The following is a 21796-nucleotide window of genomic DNA, read 5'->3' on the forward strand; positions in this document are numbered from 1 at the left end:
ACATTCTGGGAGTAGTTTAACTTAAAAATATAGTTATCTACCTTCAACAAAACTGCAAGATGACTTAATGGAGGCCTCTTTTAACTTTTGGAAATTAATCTAAAATCTTGTCTCTCAACGAACTTATATATATAAACAGTTTACTGATGAAAGAATGCTTTCACAATACTTTTGAGGGAAGAAATTTAGTTCTGTCTTATGATAGTTAGCACTTTCATAATATGCCTCTACAGGTTTATGATAAGGGAGTTAAGTAGTCTCCTAAATATACAAGTAAACAAAGTGATCAGTCACAGATAATAACAAATTAAGAAACAATACATTAAATCTAAAAATGATTTTTAAAAACTCCCTGGCTTTATGCAAATGAAATTTTTCCTTTTGGTCAGTGTAAGAATATTTTATTCCATTTGAAAGTTTAAGATGTTGATATTTAATTTTCCAACTAAAACCTTATTAAATATTTGAGGTTTTATTTTTTCTGAGTCCTCAATTTTGATTAGCATTTGACTGAAACCAAATGGAGGTTTCTTACCACTTTGGAAGTTCTCCAAATATGATGACAGAAGAAACCTATCCCCTACAGCTATCCTGTTTCACCCTTAACAATTATTTTCCAGGGCTTTTTCCTTTACAGTCTGCTTCCTTCGTAGAATAGGTATTTACAGAAAGGATCTCACCTTCTAAATTGGCTTTAAGACCAGAAGGATCCTCAAAATTACACAGTTTCAGGGATGCTCCTTCTGCATTAGAACAGAGCATCTTGACTCCCTGGAGATTCGCACACTGCAAAGAAAAGAGAAAAGTCCTGGTTGTAAGGTTCATAATTTTGTTCAAATTAGCTCAAACAGTAAAAGAAAAAAAATAGAAAAGGGGGAAAGGCTCAACTCAAAACACTCATAATCAATTATTTTCTGTTTACAATAAAGGCTTTTCTAATTAAATACAATAAGAACTGGGAACATTTGAAAGAAAAATTTTTTAAAAGAACTGTTTTTTAAAAAATAAATGCAAATTAACAATAGCATGCTCATTTTACATGAAACATAACGGTTTAGATAAAGAAGTTGGGTGAGTCAGAACTCTGACACCTCTATCTCTATTTTTATAAACATACCTATGCATGACAATGAAACAGTCAAAATGTATGGGTAAGGAAGGCATAGACTTGTTAGGGGTATGGATTTTCTTATTACTGTAGGAATCTTGATGTTCTAAGTGAAATTCTTGATATTCTAAGAAGCTACTATTGCCTTCAAGTCAGAGGTCAGAATACAAAAGCCAGCATTTAAAGGCATTATTTAGCTAGAAAACACTAACAAGATGCGGGCTGGGTCTTTCTGCACCAACCATGGCTAAACATTATTAACCCTGAGCAGGCACATCACAATGCATAATGCAGGGCAGAGAGTAAAATGGTAGAAAATATATGTTTTAAGACTATTTTTTTGTTTTGTTTTGTTTGAGACAAAGTCTCACTCCGTCACCCAGGATGGAGTGCAGTGTTGCTGTCTCAGCTCACTGCAACCTCTGCCTCCCAAGTTCAAGTGATTCTCATGCCTCAGCCTCCTGAGTAGCTTGAATTACAGGCATGCACCACCACGCCTGGCTAATTTTTGTATTTTTAGTAGAGACGGGGTTTCGCCATGTTGGCTAAGGTGGTCTTGACCTCAAGTGATCTGCCTGCCTCTGCCTCCCAAAGTGCTGGGTTTACAGGCATGATCCACCAAACGCAGCCAAGAGTTTTAAATTATGTTCATTTATCTCAAAGAGTTTTTGACAAACATCTTTTTTTTTTGTCCTTAACATAAACAAAGATGCCTCTCGACATTTCACTATTTAAAGACTAGGTCCTTCAAACGTTTTTCTGATGTTAGTCTTTTTCCTGTTTTGCTACTAACCTGACCCTTCATGATAAGACAGAATAAAGGACAGTGAAAGTAACTAAAATGCATATTTGGTAGATTTTGTTACTCGCCCTGATACACAGCTTCATGGAAAAATAAGCTGCAGCTAATGAGTAAAACCCAAATTAGAGTAATTCAATAAATGACTACCCAAAAGCAAGATGGTATTAATTCAAAAGACATACAGACATGGGCCTTGGTGGTAAGGAACTTAAAGTTGTTAAAAATTAATAGATTTCATTGTTGGTCTGCATATATCCTCTAACTTCAAATAAACACAGATAACTGTTATAAATACATACATATACATATATATAAATATACACATATATGTAGAGAGAGGGAAAACGCCACTGAGATGTTAACTTCCACAAACTGATGCATACCATGTTTATTTCAAAATATCTGTCAAGTACTTCTTGAGCAATAACATGTTCCCATTCCAGAAATGAGGTTGAATAGATTTCAAGGTTCCTTTCAGCTTTACCTTTACAATTAGCTGAAAATATGAGTCCTGATAAATAAAGTACAGTATATTGAGGAGATCAAGAACTAATTCCAAGATTTAATTTATTATTAGTTGCTAAACCTTTCAAGTCTATGTTTAATAAAGGATATCAAACCTGTAAAACCAAATTCATTTCACTTTCAGACCTTTAGTCTTATATCAACATCATAAATTATCTGTTTTCACGTAAAAGCTCCAGTAAAAGATAGTTATAATTCCTGTCTCAAAGGCTCTTTGAGACTGTTCAATAGACTAAACATTTAATTTTCTCTTGTAGCCTAAAATGATACTTACGTCAAGCACTGATCCAGAGAGATCAGCTCGTTCAAGATTTGCACAGCAAAGATTTGCATGTGCAAGATTACAGCGGCTTAAATTGGCCATTTTGAAGTTAATGTATCGAAGGTCCAAACGAGAAAGATCAGCACCACTGAAGTTCAAACCCTGAAATAAAAAAGCACAAATTGTCACCATAACTAAATCGTCTGTTTGTATTAAATTTAATTACTATAGCTAACCACCAAGTTTTTTTAAGAAGCAATTGGCAGTTCAGTCACTTGGAGTTTATTACAAAACATGATAAAATGGAACTTAGATACATAAAAGAAGTGTCCTTAAATAGGTTCCTCATAAAAGAAACTCTATCGATATATACATTAGAATATAGCCCGGCTATAATTCATTTCTGTGTAGAAGCTTCTAAAGAGGGATCCCTGTTAGTCCTATACCTGCTAATAAGCATTTAAACCTAATTATATTTAAATTATTTTATTAATTCAATAGTTCAAAACAGTTTATTAGGCAAAAATGAGTACTGTGGTCTTTACAATTTGAAATGCTATAGTACACATAAGTAAAGTACCTGCCACTGATCAGCCCATATATTGCACATGTACAAATACTGACTTTTAAAAAACTGCTACAATTTCTATGCATTATTCATAAACTGCTGCATGAGGTATAATTAGACAATTTAAAAAGGCTATTATTGCATCTCTTTTTGGTTAACCATTTCAGAACTAAATCAATGCTATGACTCATAATTAAATTAGATCTTGCGTGTAAAAGAAAAATAAAGCAAGATAATCCCAAAACACTAGAAGAATGTAAAATTTTATTCATAGATTTGCTGATAGAAATAATTGATGTAAAAGTCTGCTAATTACCTGGCATCGCAGTTCTGACTTGGTTGGAGTTGCTAGCAAAAATCGGACAAATTCCTTTCGGGATATTGGTGAATGATCCTCCGGTGGTTGAGAATTCTTAAAAAAGATATTAAGAAATTAGTGGAGTCTTTTGGGAGATAGCTACAATGAATGTAACACTGGCTAATGTAAAAACAGGCTTACCTTTATTGCCACTTCTAGGTGTTCAATCAAGGAGTCAATACCAAAAAATCTTGCTTCTTCTAACACACCTATCAGAACAAAAATAATTCTGAAACAACCTAATTTAGTGAATGTATTACATTCATTTTGAATTTACTAAAATACGATTAGTTCACATAATCTTAACATTTAATTGCCTTTTTAAATGGAGCAGATCTGAACAGGTTTGCCACAAGTATCTTTTACATACTGAATCAGAAAATGATGGAAATGAATAAAAGTTTAAAAAGTACAAAAAAGTCAAAAGTATAATTCAGAAATCTGTCTTATAGGAAAATAAATTTTAAAAATATTTGTAAATACTAAAAGAGCTTTCATTTATCATTTACTTTTACTTGGTAAAAAAAAATGTACATCCTTTACATGACTTGGTATGTTTACTTATTCTAATCTGTTAATAAACATCATCAGAATGTGTGGGAATACATTTGGGTTCCATTATCTTTCAAATGAGAAGACCTCAATCAGTTGGCTGTTGACTCAGTAAAAAACTACTTAGAACTCTGGAATTACAAAGAAAGTATCAGACATAATCCCTCCCTTCAAACATTTACAAGCTAATAAGGGTAAGTAGATACAGAAAACCAGAAGCAGTTATTTGGGAAGAATAATACAATCTTTTCTGTGAAGACCAAACTCTATGGTCAACAATCCAATTGTAAAACAAACGTCATCCAAGGTACAGCATCGGGCTACCACTCTGGCATACAGGGTCCACATTTCCCCTTCAAGAGGCATCCAAAGATTATGCCATTCCGTTCGGATATATATCCCTGGTGGAAACTCAACATATTATAAAAGAGGTTCTTGTGGGCCACGCTCTCAATTTGCCAAGGTCTAAGTAAAGCAGAACTCTTAGGGAATGCAGCCAGGATACGTTTCCAATTCTAGGTTTAGAATTAAACCTTTAAAACATCCAGAGAAGCCATAGAAATACAAAAGACAGGCCGGGCTCACACCTGTAATCCCAGCACTTTGGGAGGCTGAGGCGGGTAGATCACTTGAGGTCAGGAGTTCGAGACCAGCCTGGCCAACACATGGTGAAACCCTGTCTCTACTAAAAATACAAAAAATTAGCCAGGCATGGTGGCAGGTGCCTACAGTCCCAGCTAATCGGGAAGCTGAGGCAGGAGAATGGCGTGAACCCAGGAGGCGGACCTTACAGTGAGCTGAGATCACGCCACTGCACTCCAGCCTGAGTGACACAGCAAGACTCCGTCTCAAAACAAAAAAAATACAAATATTAGCTGGGCATCATGGTGTGTGCCTGTAATCCCATCTACTTGGGAAGTTGAGGCAGGAGAATCACTTGAACCCAGGAGGCACAGGTTGCAGTGAGCAGAGATCACGCCATTGCACTCCAGCCTGGGTGACAGAGTGAGACCCTGTCTCAAAAAAAAAAAAAAAAAAAAAAAAATCTGGATTTGAATCCCAGCTCTGCCACTCACTACTTTTTGATGTTAGTGAAATTACTGTAGATTGTTTTAAAGCATATAATTACTTGGGGCAACCTGTAGGCAATGTAAAGAGTTTGGATGGAAACTGTACTAACTGAAAACAATGCTTTATAAAATGAACCCAGCAGAGAGCTCTGCTTTTTGAACACTTGAACAAATAAAAGAAATGGTTGAGAAACATGAAAAAGAAAAAACTAGCAAATCTTGGTAATAGCTTGGTTTGCAGATGTGTGACACAGCATGGATAAATATATTTCTGACGTTATTTTCTAGGCAAGTAGGATACAAAATCCTATCAATAATTTGAAGAAAAATTAAAATGGGAGAAATAGAAAGCAACAAGAATTTAGTTATAAAGTTATAGAACTAGCTAAAAGGGTCAAATAATATCTTTTTTTTTTTTTTTTTTTTTTTTTGCAATAGGTACGTGTTCAAGGGAATATAAAGTTTGTTATAGCAACACTGAAAGTTAATGGGTGTTTTGTATTTCACTAGACTGTAAGCCAGCAGTCCTCAGGCTGATTCTGATGTGTTCAGCATGTAATGTTTTCAAAATAAAAACATGTCACATAAAATTTTAGATACCCAGGTTTTCTTTAAAAACCAAGGTTCTGGCACTCTACGTCTGTCCACTTTGCACATGGCAATGATCTGCTGAAGCTGAGAGGCATGTGACCTCAAGATTGCAAACTGCCTACCATTCCTCAAGTACTAACATCACATCAACTTCAGTCACTTGGAGGCCTATTAGCTTCCAAATATGCAACCAGTGTTTTATAAGGACTTTGTCTACATTACCTCCATGAATCTTCACAAAAATCTTGTGATGTAGATAGGGTCAAGAGTGCTTTTAACACTCATTTTTCCAATATGACTCAGAGAAATTTCCCCAAGTTAGTCTCCCTAAGTTAGCAAGTTGTAGAATCAAGACTCTAATTGAGAATTACGATTGCAAGGCATGATTTGCCCTCTTGACTACTCTAATTCTCACATAATGTGGGGAATATCCAGAACTTGGAGCCAAGTTACATTCTTAATTCAATTTTTAAAAAAGGAAACAACAAAATCCTTTAAAATCACTTGTGATAGAACGTAAATCAATTTAGAATATAAAGTTGATGCGTATGGCTTAGATATTTACCTATATGTACAAAGACTATCTACCTGAAGGACCACCTGCCTGTGCCTAAATCTATTTCTACACCTATATCACTCATATACATGTGAAAACATCTAGTTTAAAAAATAGAAAAAATATATACTTTTACTTTATGGAAATATACTGTTACTGAGTGAAACAAAGTTAAAATCTTAAACTTACAAAAATGTGAGTAGTTACATAATTATATTGAAAGTCTAAATAAACTCACCCAATAAATTAATGCCATCGTTTACAATGAGCTGTCCATGACGCAAGTAGTTCAAAATGGGTTCGAAGTACTCAGGACTTCGGTCAATTAAGAAAGCTCCTCTATGATCTTGCTTGTTTCCCCAGACACCTGTGTTACCATTATAATAAAGAAAGTCCCCCATAAACAAAAAATAAAGTCAGAAATGTATGAGGAAAAAATTGCTAAATATAAGTTTTTACTCTTAAAAACTGACATAATTAGTAAGTACAGAAGGTCAGGAGTTATAAAGTCAGCACAGATATAAAACAGGTAAGATGAAATGTGAAAACAACGTGTTACACTTACCTTTGTCCTTAAACATGTGGGCCAGCATACTGTCAGGTTCTTTATTCACTAAAGTGCTCCTAAGAATTCAGGGAAAAAAATTGATTTCTCCATTTGTCTTTATAAACAAACATATTTAAGTCAAGAGTATACTCGATCCCAGCTGCTCTCTCAAAAAGATGCATGCTACAACCTGGTAGGAGTAACGCTGGGAAACAAAAACGTGCAGTAAGTTGCCATTTATCAGATCCCTTCTAATAGGGTACTTCCTTTGATTTAAACATTGTTTTAGTTTCCTTTGCTTTAAATACTTGTCTGTCTATCCTGTAAGCAAATTATTACATAATAATATTCTTGATCTTCCAAACTTACATTTTTCTGCCCTTTAATAAAAGCAGTTGTGGTCTCCACAAATTTCAGTAGTGTTAATTTTTACTTATATTGTGTGTTTATTACTCAGTATCTAAAAAGCATGTTCTAAAACACTGAAGTGATGCCTTTTATGCTTTCTCTGGAGTGAACCATGTTTTTTTCTTCAAAAAAAGTTATAAAAAATAGTTTCAGATCACATAGTATATTTAAGCAGCATTTGGGTATCTTTTAAGGAAATCAGCAAATTGAAGAACAAAGGGTACACAGTGCTTCTTTTGCATTCTCTTTCTCTCTAACACACATACACACACACCTACCGTGTAGTTGTAAAGTACCGCCCTCCAACATTTAATGTCAGCCAGTCTGTGTGGAATCCTAACAATCCCTCAGGAGGCTTAGAATCTGTCTGAGGATCTAGAGATGACATGTAGAAAATAATACAAATATTAAGATTGGGGATTCTGGGAAGATGGTAATGGCATAATTTTTTAAACTGAATACACACATAATAAAAGCATACCAGAGCTACTAGGACAGCAATACCCAAACCCACAGACTGCATCTAAAACAACACTAGGTGATAAGGTAGTCCCACCAATACCAACAGCTATAAGAGCAGCATGCTTTCAGCGCCTGTGAAAGAAAAAGCAGAGAGAAGCAACAGGGTATATGATGAACCCATGAATGTTAAAGCCATCCATAGATACTGACTTCATTGCTTAATAAGTCTAGCTGAAAACAACAGATTGAGATCACCCCACAAGTGGGTGATGCAAGTAGTTTGCAGTAAGATCTTATAGGGCTGAAAATAAACTCTTAAAACCAAATGGCCAAAACTCCCTTCCATGGACAAAGCCCCATACTGATAAGATGCTGGGAAAATAATCCAAGTTGAATGCAACAAAGACAACAGAGACAAAAAAAAAAAAGGACTCCAGATGAAAGTTAAGAGGTTTAATAGACCAGAATATATCAGAAAATGAGTTCTGTGTATTTTAAACACTTCACAAAAACAACAGAAAAGGGAACTCTAGAGCCATGAAATTAGAAAAACTGTCCTGTCAGCCCTCTTTTCAAGTTAAGAAAAACTAATTTCATATAAAAATGAGCAATACAAAAGGACTGATCAAATGTTAATACAAAAGTGTTAAAATAATAATTGTCCTTATAGATAATGAAAACATGCCAGAAATACCCACAAAATAGATCAAAATTATAATCTAATATTCCAAAACATGCTAAAAGAAGTTTATACAAGGTATAAAACAACAATATAAACCAGGATTTAAAAATTCAGAAATGAGTAGCAAGAACTCCCAAGAGAATTAGAAATAAAAGAAAAATGATTTTTAAAGACTAAAGCAAAAGAAATACAAGAGTGATTAAACACAATAGACAATGACTTAAGGGAAAGAAAAGGTAAAAAAGAGAATAGCTTGAAAAATTAAAAAGAAATGGTCAGACGTGGTGGCTCATGCCTATAATCCTCTGGGAGGCCGAGGCGGGTGGACTGCTTGAGCTCAGGGAGTTCGAGACCAGCCTGGGCAACAGGGCAAAACCCCAAAACCCCATCTCTACAAAAAATACAAAAAAATTATCCGGGCATGGTAGCACACATCTGCAGTCCCAGCTACTGGTGGGGGGCTGAGGCAGGAGGATCACTTGAACCCAGGAGGTTGAAGCTGTAGTGAGCCAAGATCATACCACTGCACTACAGCCTGAGTGACGAAGTGAGGCCCTGTCTCAAAAAAATAAATAAAATAAAAAGAAAGGAAAAGAAAGTTTCAAACATAAAAGACAAGTGTAAAAGATCCACCCTACATACAATAGAGTCCTGAAAGAAGGAAATCAAATCAAAGTGAACAAAATAAAAATGTCAACTTCAAGAAAACTGTACTGAAATTTTAAAATACATACACTTGAAACTATATATTGAAAGGATCCATCACATACTGAGAAAACCAATCCAGAACAACTCAGAACACCAATAAATATTCTACTAAAATTACTGTACTTTAAAGAAAGAGAAATATCCTTTGGGTGATCTATGAAAAATAATCACATAAGAAAGATCAGATTTTTTGAGACCAACACCTCAAGCCAGAATAAAATGCAGTAACATATTTAAGATATTCAAAGAAAAATAATGTGAACCAAGGATTTTTCAATAGCTTCACCGAGGTATAATTAACACAGAACAAGTTACACATACTAAAGTTTATAATTTAATAAGCTTTGACATATAATTTTATACCAAAATTACATAAAGACAGTGGATGGCAATGGCATCTTGCCATTGGAAGATGTCACCGAATATTGTTCTCATAGTATCTTGGAGAGAAATCTACTAGAGAACAAGTTTCAGATAACCACTGGAAACATAACAAAAGGATTGGAGGTAAGTGTACGCTTGAAGAAGTAAAACTAAATGAGTGTATAAAGGGAGACAGTATAATATACAATGGCTATATGTTCTGACAATTCAGAAACAATACAATTATTTTTAAGTAAGGGGAGAAAGGATTTAGCATATGAAAAACATTTAACTGTTTTTAGTAATATTGGTACTGAAAGTATTGAGTTTGTTACTCTGACATTTTTAGATGTGTTCTGTATGGGGTAAAGTAAATGAGTAATTATGTGACATTATAATTCTATTAGTCTCCATGTCCCTGAAAGTCAGGACTATTGATATAGAAAAAGGAGACACAGATGTAAGACAGAAGAGGATAAGTAAAAACCTTACAATCCTTAATATAAACTTTAAGTACTACTATGAAGCCATGAGTTATTTCATCTATCCATATTTTGTTATATATGACATATAAACTTTATATCCTATAACATATATACAAATTTTATCTCTACCTATATATTTTCAATTCTGTCCACCAAAAGGCATAGCAACAATAATGAACCCAATAGCGAAGAGCCTCCCTAGCACCCAGATTTGTCTTGGAATGACACTTCCCACTAAAAAAAATCAAGGCTTGTTGGAAAAATGTTGATCCAGGTCTGAGACAGGAAAAGGTTTTAAGATGAACACCAGTTATTCCAGATAATAAGAAAGCCATAAAATCCAACAAGGTTTGTTAAAAAGACCCGAAGAGATTTCCAGTGGCAAAAAATTAAGACCATCTGAACATCAATAAATGCAGAGGATGAAAATATACCAAATATTTTTAAATCCGTGAGTTAATAACAATAAAAAAACCTTAATTGATCATTTTTTATTGTGTTTGTATGCAGTGGACCAATTAAGTGACCATTGCCTGCCAGTCACTGTTAGGCCAATGGATAAAAGAAGATGAGAAGTTCTTGCTTACAGTTTTAAGGTAGAGACAGACAGACAAGAGTATGCACTTACTTCTAAGTTGACAATTGCCTGTGCAACAATCCTGAGAACTACTTCCACTCACCAAATGCAATTAGTATGATGCTTTAAAAAATACTTAAATATTCAGAGTGTTGACTGTATGGATCTAAATAAATCAAATACTTTATCTTCCTTTTGGCCTTTTCTTTTGAGATATACAACTATAAGCTTTCTTCCAAATCAAAGGGTAGTGTGTGTGCACACCTGTGTGTGTGGTTGATACCAAGTCATTTTTTGGCTGATCTGATCACTGTGAAATACTGTCAAACACTACTTACGCAAGCAATATTTACTCAGAAATATGTAATACAACACGTAGAAAAATTTTGACATTCACCATCAAAGAAAAAATTTTCAAACAAAACAATTGTTTCTAAAATCAAAACTACCTTACTATGTTACAGTTAATGAATATGTATACCTCCAGAGCATTTTAAAGGCATGTAAAAGATGCACCCATAATAAACTACAATCATATAGTAAAAAATTTACTTTAACACACCCAATGCAGAATCAAAAAGGGTGAAGATTTGAATACAGCCATAAGATCATTTTTAATGTTTAAGCTTAATAGCCCCATTTAAAATAATTGTCATTCGGTCTTTTTTTTTTTTTTTTGGCAGATAAAATTGGCTTTTAAAGTCACTTACCAATAAATGGCTCTCCTTCACAAACAAACAAAACATCATCATCCCTGGGGAAATCAAAATTTAAAAAGCCACCATCAAAATCTAAAAATCACATTAATTATCTGTTGCTTATAGGAACTATTCCTTACAATTATATAGACAATAGGTTTTGCTATCAATCTAGACTGCAAAGAAGCTAAGTTTCCAATGCTTTGTTTAACCCCTTGAACTTAACTGTCTTTGAATTTAAATTCAAAAATAAGATCTTGCACATGAAAGTACTTTTGAAATGTGGGGAAAAAAATTTCCTTACACAAATGATGTTGAGTTCAGCTTTCTTATCAATTGAGAATGAATAATTATGCTCAAAGGATAGATTATAAGTCACAGCCAACTATTATTTTTTTCTTTACATTTTTTACCCCGAAATCATCAGCTGTTGTGTGCTTTGGAGATGAAATAAACTGTCATATTAAGTCTAGGAAAAATATAGCTGGAAGTAACTCTACTGTCAGTGTTTACCCACTACACATCCACCATACACCCAAATGTAAATGGCTGCACATAACCCACAGTTATGGACAATCAGTGCACATCCTCTTCCTCAACCCATTACACCAGATACTGTATTGTGAACCAAAAATGAATAAACAGATATCTTATAGCTCAGAAGGCTTCAGTTATAACCTTCCATTGTAGACGTTTTTATTTCCTATAGGACATCACAGAACACGTTAAATTTTTCTAAGAAGCAGAGTTTGTGTTTGTTAAGAAGAAAGTTAGGTTGATGAGGATCATCATCCAACAATGTGACTCAGTTTTCCTTAGAAACTGAAAGAAGCTGGGAGATACATATTGAAAAACTAAGAAGTTATCCTAATTTATTTGGATTTAAAATGTAGTGTATAGTATTTCCTACTTGTTCACCATGCCAGTTTACTTTTTCAGATTAGTATAAAAATCTGTTTTCATTAACAAAACCCAACTAGCTGTATGACCTGAGTGAGTCCTCAGCTTCACAGGTAATTCGTTTCCTCATCTGTAAAATGAAGGGTCTAGAACTGATTAACTGCAAAGCAGTATATTATATTGAAAGGTCATTTTGATCTAGATTTATACAGAGACTTTGTATATCATTATAAGTTAAAGCATCATTATCTTCACATCACTGATAAAAAAAAACTCATGCTTTGCCAATTAAATGGTATAACTCAGGCAAAGCAATGATAACATAAGTGGCATAGTCAATACTTAATTTGTGTTCCCTTTACCATCTTCTTTGTTAAGCATCTTCCTGCTCCAAAATTCTCTGACCTCATGAAGATGAAGTAAGGTGAACTACACACTTGTTTTAAAGAGATAAATCTGCCTGGGATATTTAAGGTACAAACATAAGCCTATAATTATGGTGGATCACTGGTGATATCACTACTTAGAATTCTATCATAATTATAAAGTTTTTACAAAATCTGGCCTTTGTAATGATTATAAAATGCAAAGCATTCTTAGGAAATGATTAACAAGCAGGTGCATGTAAAAGTGAAGAGATGAATTAGATTTTTAATGTTAAAAACTGCACGTCTTACTAGATCCTTCTCTAATACCACAAAGAAGAAATTCCTCATAGCCATATATGAACTATGCAGAAAGACTATCAGTATACTGAAATGTACTAAGGGTTTTCTAGCTGATCAATACACCTCAAGCCCAAATGATTTAAATTCCAAAGAGCAAATTCTAGGTAATCACTTGCCAAAATCCTGTATTCTTAACAGTGATTAAACTACTGCTTAAGGGAAACAGCATAGCACCAAGAAGTTGAGGCACACTGTTGACAGCTTATAAAAAGGTGAAGGTTACCTGATCAAAGCAATATCATCAATCAGTCCACCTTTCCCATTATACACACTGGTGGCTTTTATGCCGAGTTTACTGCTGGCCACAGAAAGCAAATCAGATAAAGTTCCATATACAGCAACCACCTGTAAACACACCAGAATAATATGAACAATTTCTTTAATACATGTTATCCCCCATAAGTTATAAACCATCACACTAGAACAGTGCTAAAAAGATTATCATATAAAAGGAGACTTCAAGAGGTTCTTAACAGTGCCCCCTTTTCTTCCATGACTCATTTATTCACTTGGTGCCTAATATTGCCGACTCCTCAACTAGAACATAAGAAATCATCTCTGACCAAAACAATCTACAATCCTAAGGTGTGTTAAATAGCACTCCAGTTGTGAAGTAAGATAGACCTACACTTCGATCTAGAGTCTGACATTTTCTAGCTGTTAACTTGAGTCAATCTACTGATGCTTCTGTTGCTTTAACTAGAAATGAAGAAAATAGTAGCACCTACTTCAGAAGGTATTATGAAATGAGTTCATGCATAAGAGCTCAGCAAAGTGCCTGAGACCTAGTAAGTCCCTATTATGTTGTCCTTTTACTATTTATTTATTTGAATGGTTCATCCTTAGAACAGGAGTGTGCTGGTGCTGTTTATTATATCATTAACGACATCAACTACCACAGAAAAGATAACTTCTCACCTCATTTATTTAATTCTTCATTAACTAAGCCAGATTTTAGCATCTAACATTTAAGAACAGAGCAAACAGCTGGGTGACAATGAATTGATCTGTCCTGCTGTGAATCAAGCAGTCTGATATATGTGCAAGATACATGCAACTGTTTAAGCAGGGTGCTGAGAATTTCTACATGTAAGTGAATTTTGTGCCCTGGTCCTAACTGTAACTATGGGTTCCCAGCGACTGAGTTGTACAGTTGCACCATTATCAGTGATGACCTCTGAAAGTTAGGAATAAAAACTAGGTAAGGGTCGGGCGCAGTGGTTCATGCCTGTAATCCCAGCACTTTGTGAGGCTGAGACGGGCAGAGCACTTAAGGCCTGGAGTTTGAGACCAGCCAGACCAACATGGAGAAACCCCATCTTTACTAAAATACAAAAATCAGCCAGGTGTGGTGGTGCATGCCTGTAGCTACTCCAGAGGCTGAAGCATGAGAATTGCTTGAACCCGGGAGGCAGAGGTTGCAGTGAGCCAAGGTTGCACCACTGCACTCCAGCCTGTATGACCAAGCAAGGCTCTGTCTCCCCCCTAAAAAAAGAAAAATAAGTAGGTGAAGAGCTAAACACGAAGCACAGTCAGCTAGCTCATGGACGTCCCAAGATTTATTATGTCAAGATGCCATATGAAATGAGCGCTAAGGCTGGTCCTCTGTCCACCAGTGACTGGAATACAGTGGACAGTTTCTAGTTAAATAAATAAAGTAAATGGAGGACATGGAAAAAGCTGCTCGAGATAACATACGAGTGTGCAGTTTTTCAAAAGCAGAGTACTCAGATTCTAACTTTTTTCTCTTGGATCAGAAGGATGAAAGCCAGAAGAGTGCTGGGGCATTTTGGAAAGTGTTGAAGGCAAGAAAAATTTAAGCGGATTAAATTAAGTGCATTATAAAAAATAACGTACAACCCAAGTGTCCATAAGCAGGTAATTGCATAAATAAAATATGGTATATATATACAATGGAATATTATTCAGCAATAAGAAACAATGAGGCCAGGTACAGTGGCTCATGCCTGTAATCCCAGCACTTTGAGAGGCTGTGGCAGGTGGATCGCTTGAGCCCAGGAGTTCGAGACCTGCCTGGCCAACATGGTGAAACATGGTCTCTACAAAAAAATACAAAAAGTAGCCGAGCATGGAGGCACATGCCTGTAGTCTTAGCTGCTTGGGAGGCTGAGGTGGGAGGATCACCTGAGCCTGCCAATTCAAGGCTGCAGTGAGCCAAGATCACGCCACTGCACTCCAGCCTGGACATGATGGGACGGAAAAGAAAAAAGGAAAGGAAAAAGAAAAGAGAAAAGGAAAGGAAAGGAAAGAATAAAGAAAAAGGAAAGGAAAGCAAAGCGAGAAGAGACGTGAATTCTGACACATGCTGCAACATGGATGAACCTTTTTGACAGTATGCTAAATGAAGTAAGCCAGTCACAAAAGGATAAATATTCTATGATACCACTCACATGAAAGTACCCAAAACAGGCAAATTCATAGAGAAAGAAAGCAGAATAAAGGTTACCAAGGCATAGATGGGAATGGAGACTTATTTCTTAATGGGTACAATTTCTGTTTGGGATGATGACCAAGTACTGGAAATAAACCATGGTGATGGTTACACACATTGTGAATGTAAACAATGTCAATGAATTACACATTTAAAAAATGGTTAAAATGATAAATTTTGTCCCATCTTTTATCACAATAAAAAAATAATGCAAAGCACTTGGCAAAGTGTCCTACACACAGCAGGCTTGCCATAAATAATTAAAGCCTGAGTAGGGCTGGGCGCGGTGGCTCACGCCTGTAAAATCTGCACTATGGGAGGCTGAGGCGGATGGATTGCTTGAGCTCAGGAGTTCGAGACCAGCTTGGGTAACAGAGTGAAACTCCATCTCTACTAAAATACAAAAAATTAGCCAGGCGTGGTGGCGTGCGCCTGTAGTCCCAGCTACTTGGGAGGCTGAGGCAGGAGAATTGCTTCAACCCGGGAGGCAGAGGTTGCAGTTAGCTGAGATCACACCACCACACTCCAGCCTGGGCGACAAAGTGAGACTCCTTCTCCAAAAAAAAAAAAAAAAGCCTGACTAAAACATGTCCCCCATATTTCCTATGATTGTTCACCTCTGCAACACAGTGAGGTATTCTGTAATTGCATTATACACATTCCTGGGACAAAGGGAAGCGAAATACAGTACCTACGGCATTGCACACGGCAAAGCTGGGGTTGTGTTAAGGCAAAGAGCATGAAGAGAGTAAAGACAGAGAAGAGAGAAGCAAACATGCAAAGGAGCAAGAGATTGACCAAAGCAGATGCAAAACAACTCCTGCAGTCAGAAGGTGCTGTGAGAGGAGGGTAAGAAGCACAAGCACCTCTTTCCCAATTCAATGTTCTTGGCATAGTTGCCATCATACAAAGAATTTTCTAAATCTTTCTTTTCCCTCTTATTTACCTCTGGCTCTTATATCTCAGTATGGCTTTCTTTTGCCTGATATCCCCTCCTTGCCCTAACATCAACTTTCTCTCTCAGCACCTCTTTCACTGTTCTCTCTTGGCCATACGGAAAAATAGATGCAAGTTGAATGCACCTGCCTGTATTATGCTTAATACTTAATGTAATATTATAGCTTAAGATCTTATATGACTTATTCAAAATACACTAACTTGAATTGTCGTCTACTTGCATATGATTGACTTGGTTTTTCTGTGGGTCAGTTGTCTTCCAATGAAAATAAAGGCCACCTGCCATGTTTTAAAGCTGTGCTGTCCAGTGTGGAAGCCACTAGCTTCATGAGTCTATTTAAATTTTAATCTATTAAAATTAAAAGTTAAAATGCAGTTCAGTCACACTAGCCACATTTCAAGTGCTCAACTGCCACACTGGCTAATTGTTACCATATTGAATAGCACAAATTTCCATCATCTCAGTAGTTCTATTAGACAGTGCTATTTTAAAGAGCAGAAAAAAAAATGAAGAAAAAAAAACACAACTATTTTAATTCTATTAGGCTTTCCCATGACGTAGGAACCCAAAGTAACAAACTGATGAAATACAGCTCAAGACCTGTTTGTTGTTTTATTTAGAGGGTTGGGATGTTGCCATCTTCTGTTTCTTCCCCACTGAAGTCAAATGTGACCAGACGATAGAAAAAAACCACACATACTGCTTGGCAAGGACTATTTTCAAGGCAATCAAAGTACAATAGGTATTTCCTTGTAGGCTGTAAAACTACTAAGGAGCACAGTCTAGGTATAAATTGAATTCAACTTTTATTGCCACTTAAATCAATCCTAATAAAGTATCAAAAACAATTTACCGTATCACTAAATATTTTCTAATCTGGCTGTCTGCCTGGATCCTAAAGGTCCAATAAAAAAAATTAATTTGCAAAAAGTTGTTATGAGTTCTGTGAATAGAGGGGACCAATTATCCCTTGGTAAAGCTGATAAGCAGCACTAAAGAAGTATATTCCTGAGCTGTTCTACTAATAACCGCCATAGGTTCAAATGGTACATTACCTGGCTTACAGCAGGTCTTTGACAAATATTTCTTGAATGTTGAGTGTTGAAGTAGGACACACCTTTTTTGTGTGACAATCAGTCATATTCATTTAAGTCTCTTACACTGTCATTAGGGTAAAAAAATACACAGTATAAATGCAATTCTAAAGCAGTCTGGGCATGGTGGCTGAAGCCTGTAATGCTGGCACTTTTTGGGAGGCCAAGGTGGGGGGATCACCTGAGGTCAGGAGTTCAAGACCAGCCTGGCCAACATGGTAAAACCGTGCCACCATGCCCAGCTAATTTTTGTATTTTTAGTAGAGATGGGGTTTCACCATGTTGGCCAGGAGGGTGTCGATCTCTTGACCTCGTGATCCAACTGCCTCAGGCTCCCAAAGTGCTGGGATTATAGGCATGAGCCACCACACCCTGCTAAGTTTTTTGTTTTATTTTGTTTGTTTTCCAAATTTGTTACAATGAACCTATATTACTTTTGTAATAAGGGGGGGAAGTTTTAATTTATTTTAAGGTCTCCATAGCTCCAGATACTAGTTCTATAAATAAAATTATTTTAGCAGTTTGCAATCAGGCAGTTAACAATTTCCTTTAAGTGAAATAACCAAAGGGTGGTCAATTAGAGAAAACAGAATTAAAATTAATACGAAGAATCTTATAGTTCTAGAAATTTGAAAATTTCCCTTAAGTTGGGCCAATATACTTGTTTTCACTTGGAGGGCTATTCTTGACGTTTGTTTTCCAACTAATCATTCGCACATACTAACAATACCAAACAAATAAAAAGGAGTTATGTTGCAATACTAATATTCAAATATGCAAAATCTCTGTATTTTAAACTAATTAGAAACCAGGTTTTAAAATATATATATCAACATAAATTTGTCATACATATGGAAAAGATGATTAAGTTACGGAGAAAGTTGCAAACAGATTGGCACATGCATTCTTCTTTATATAACTCTTTTGAGAAAGAGGAACAATAAAAATCTTGTATATCATGGACATAAGCTCCAGTTAGTATATACTAAGATTGTTTTTGTCCTCATACTGAGCCAAATAAATCATAAAATGATAGTGCTTACAAAGGTCATTTGCTTTGTATGTGTTATCTCCACCATGTGGGCCTGATGTTTCCATGTCACTGGGATTATCTACCTTAACAACTTAGGCCCTAAGAATAGAAGCATTTTACATTTATTGAGAAGCATGTCTATTAAAGTTCATGATGTCTGTATTATACTACTTTTCAGAGTCAATTATTTTTAAATTTCAGATCCCATGACAAGTGAAAGCTGTCTATGAGTTGGAGAGTAAATGGAACACCATGCCTAGTACGATTGGCTAGTTTTAATTTGCCTTTAAACACCATTTTCAAATTGTAACCTGTATTATTTAAATTTAAAAATTAAAACCTGCACATGCACGTAAAATATTTTTTCTTTTATACCCACAAGATTTATTACATAATACACAATAAATACACAAGTATTTGTGTATTTGAATTCGACTTTTATTGCCACTTTAATCAATCCTAATAAAGTATCAAAAACAATTTACCATATCACTAAATATTTTCTAATCTGGCTGTCTGCCTGGATCCTAAAGGTCCAATAAAAAAATTAATTTGCAAAAAGTTGTTATGATAAATACACAAGTATTTATTGTGCATTATGTAATATACAATACACATAAATTGTTGAATTTATGCAGGCTGATTTACCCAACAAAACCACTAATCACCACTAGTAACTAAATATAGAACTCAATTTTCTCTACCTATACTTTTAGTCAAATAAATTTTAAATATTTACATGATCTTATTCTTTAAAAGATGAGATAATTAAAAAAAAGATAATTAACTCTAAGGTGAAAAAAGAAAATTTTAAAATGGAAAATACTGATAATATCAAGTGTTGGAGTGGATGTGGACCAACAGGGAAGATTTATGCAATGGTGGTGGGAATATAAATTACTGCAATGACTTTGAAAAACAATCTGGCATTATTTTGCAAAACTGAATATTTACATATTCTAACACCCAATAATTACAACTATGTGTCTATACCTTAGAGTGGTGGTTCTCAAATGTGTGATCCTGTCACCTGCAGCATCTGAACCACATTTCACCTGCAAATTAAAAATGTACATTCCTACCCCACCCCAGACCTACTGAATATTAATCTTTGGGGATGAAGTCCAGCAGTTTTCTCAAGTCCTCCTCCTCCTCCAAGTGACTCTGATGCATGCTAAAGTTTGATAACTACCTCCCTAGAAAAATGCTTGCTGCTGTGTGCCAGGATACATATACAGAAATATTCATGACAGCACTGTCAATTTAACAACAAAATATAAAGAAAATAAACAACCTAATGTCCACTGACAGGAATATCATGGTAGTATTTGTATAACATGTACTTTAATAAAGTAGTAAAAATGAATAAATTATCACTATGTCAGATATTATGGTTGGAAGAGAATTATACTGAATGAAAAAAGCAAGGACTGGCCTGGCATGATGGCTCACGCCTGTAGTCGCAGCACCTTGGGAGACTGAGGAAGGAGGACTGCTTGAGGCCAGGAGTTTGAGACCAGTCTGGGCAATATAGGAAGACATTGTCTCCACAAAAAACTATATACAGTATAATATCAATTTGAGATACAGTATGTCCCGAAGCTGATTTTTTAAAAACGTAACTTAGTGGCTAGGCACAGTGGCTCACGCCTGTAATCCCAGTACTTTGGGAGGCTGAGGCGGGCAGATCAGGAGGTCAGCCGAGACCAGCCTGACCAACGTGGTGAAACCCCATCTCTACTAAAAATACAAAAATTAGCCGGGAGTGGTGGCACGTGCCTGTAATTCCAGCTACTCAGGAGGCTGAGGCAGGAGAATCGCTTGAACCCAGGAGGCAGAGGTTGCAGTGAGCCAAGATCGCACCACTGCACTCTAGCCTGGGTGACAGTGCGAGACTCTGTCTCAAAAAAAAAAAAGGTGAGGGCCGGGCACGGTGGCTCAAGCCTGTAATTCCAGCACTTTGGGAGGCCGAGGCGGGCAGATCACGAGGTCAGGAGTTTGAGACCAGCCTGGCCAATATGGTGAAACCCTGTCTCTACTAAAAACACAAAAATAGCCAGGTATGGTGGCGGGTGCCTGTAATCCCAGCTACTTGGGAGGCTGAGGCAGGAGAATTGCTTGAACCTGGGAGGTGGAGGTTGTATTGAGCCAGAGATCGTGCCACTGCACTCCAACCTGGGCGACAGAGTGAGACTCTGACTCAAAAAAAAAAAAAAGGTAATTTAGTTATGCATATATATGTGACAAAACTATTTAAAAACACACAGCAAAGAGAAAAACAAAACAGGAGAACAGGAACGTGGATAAACACATTATGTTATTGATAACATGCTACTTCTTGGGTTATCTGGCAGATTTACAGATGTTTGCTATATTATGTTCCTCTTAATTTTTATGTATATTCTTTATTGTATTCTTTTCTATGTATCAAATATATTAAGAAATGTTCAAGCTTAAAAAGTGGGCCCTCACTAGGTTCTTATTAATGTTTAGCCTTCAGAGGCAGAGGTTCACATAAATTTTCACCTTTCTCCAACTCTAACAACGTAATGGATTCAAACCTGGATACTTGCTACTAACAACATATTTCTTTTTCATTCTTTGTTGTTGTTGTTGTTTTAGAGATGGGATCTCACTATGTTGCCCAGGCTGTTCTTGAACTCCTGAACTCAAGCAATCCTCCCACCTCAGCCTCTCAAAGTGCTGGGATTACAGGCATGAGCCATTGTGCCTGCCCCCAACAACGTGTTTCTGACCTAATACCAAAACCTGAAGAAAAGTTATTTCTTGGACCAAGAATGAAAACACGGTACAGAATGAAAGTATTTCCTACCCTGTTTGCCATGTTTGGCATGATGCCACATACTCAGAAGGCATTTACTAAGTGTTCACTGAATGAATGAATGAATGAATGAATGATGAATTAATCAGTATACAAAAGGCCTAGGACTTGCACAGCTCATTATTGAATACTCTGAAGTAAAAAAAGCACTCTGTGTTCAAGACGTATAGAAACTCTGCACTGACATTAAGTTGCTCAGAAGCCACACACCGCATTCAGATGTGCAAGTCCCCATTTCAATTTCCTTAATGCCAACTCTTACAGGGAATATTAAAAAGAATAACGAAAATGTTGAGGCACATGGAAAAAGGATGACAGGTACAACATAACTGACTCTTTCAGAGCAGTTTTAAAAAACAAACCAAAAAAACCCCTCAAAATTTAAACCAAAGATTCCACTGATTAGAACTAAGGCCTTCAAATGTTTCTGACCACACACCCCATTGGTAACATACTTTTGGGCATGT

The 21796-nt window shown here is 35.9% G+C and overlaps 1 protein-coding gene across 3 annotated transcripts in view; it reads right to left on the reverse strand.

Moving 5' to 3' along the window:
• KCTD9 (potassium channel tetramerization domain containing 9) overlaps window positions 1–21796 on the reverse strand; it is a 30311-nt gene that overhangs the window by 4786 nt on the left and 3729 nt on the right. For 2 of the 3 annotated variants that reach the window (XM_004065432.5, XM_063709143.1), the window contains exons 2-10: window positions 13174–13295; window positions 11335–11378; window positions 7626–7722; window positions 6958–7016; window positions 6631–6759; window positions 3765–3832; window positions 3582–3677; window positions 2710–2859; window positions 681–786 (exon numbers count right to left, since the gene is read on the reverse strand). In XM_004065432.5, coding sequence (XP_004065480.1) covers window positions 681–786; window positions 2710–2859; window positions 3582–3677; window positions 3765–3832; window positions 6631–6759; window positions 6958–7016; window positions 7626–7722; window positions 11335–11378; window positions 13174–13295 — 871 coding nt within the window. Of the gene's footprint in view, window positions 1–680; window positions 787–2709; window positions 2860–3581; window positions 3678–3764; window positions 3833–6630; window positions 6760–6957; window positions 7017–7625; window positions 7723–11334; window positions 11379–13173; window positions 13296–17415; window positions 17522–21796 lie in introns of all 3 variants that reach the window. The other variant, XM_063709142.1, reaches the window with a different exon arrangement.

This window comes from Gorilla gorilla, chromosome 7 (assembly GCF_029281585.2).
Source record: "Gorilla gorilla gorilla isolate KB3781 chromosome 7, NHGRI_mGorGor1-v2.1_pri, whole genome shotgun sequence".
Classification (NCBI taxonomy): domain Eukaryota; kingdom Metazoa; phylum Chordata; class Mammalia; order Primates; family Hominidae; genus Gorilla; species Gorilla gorilla.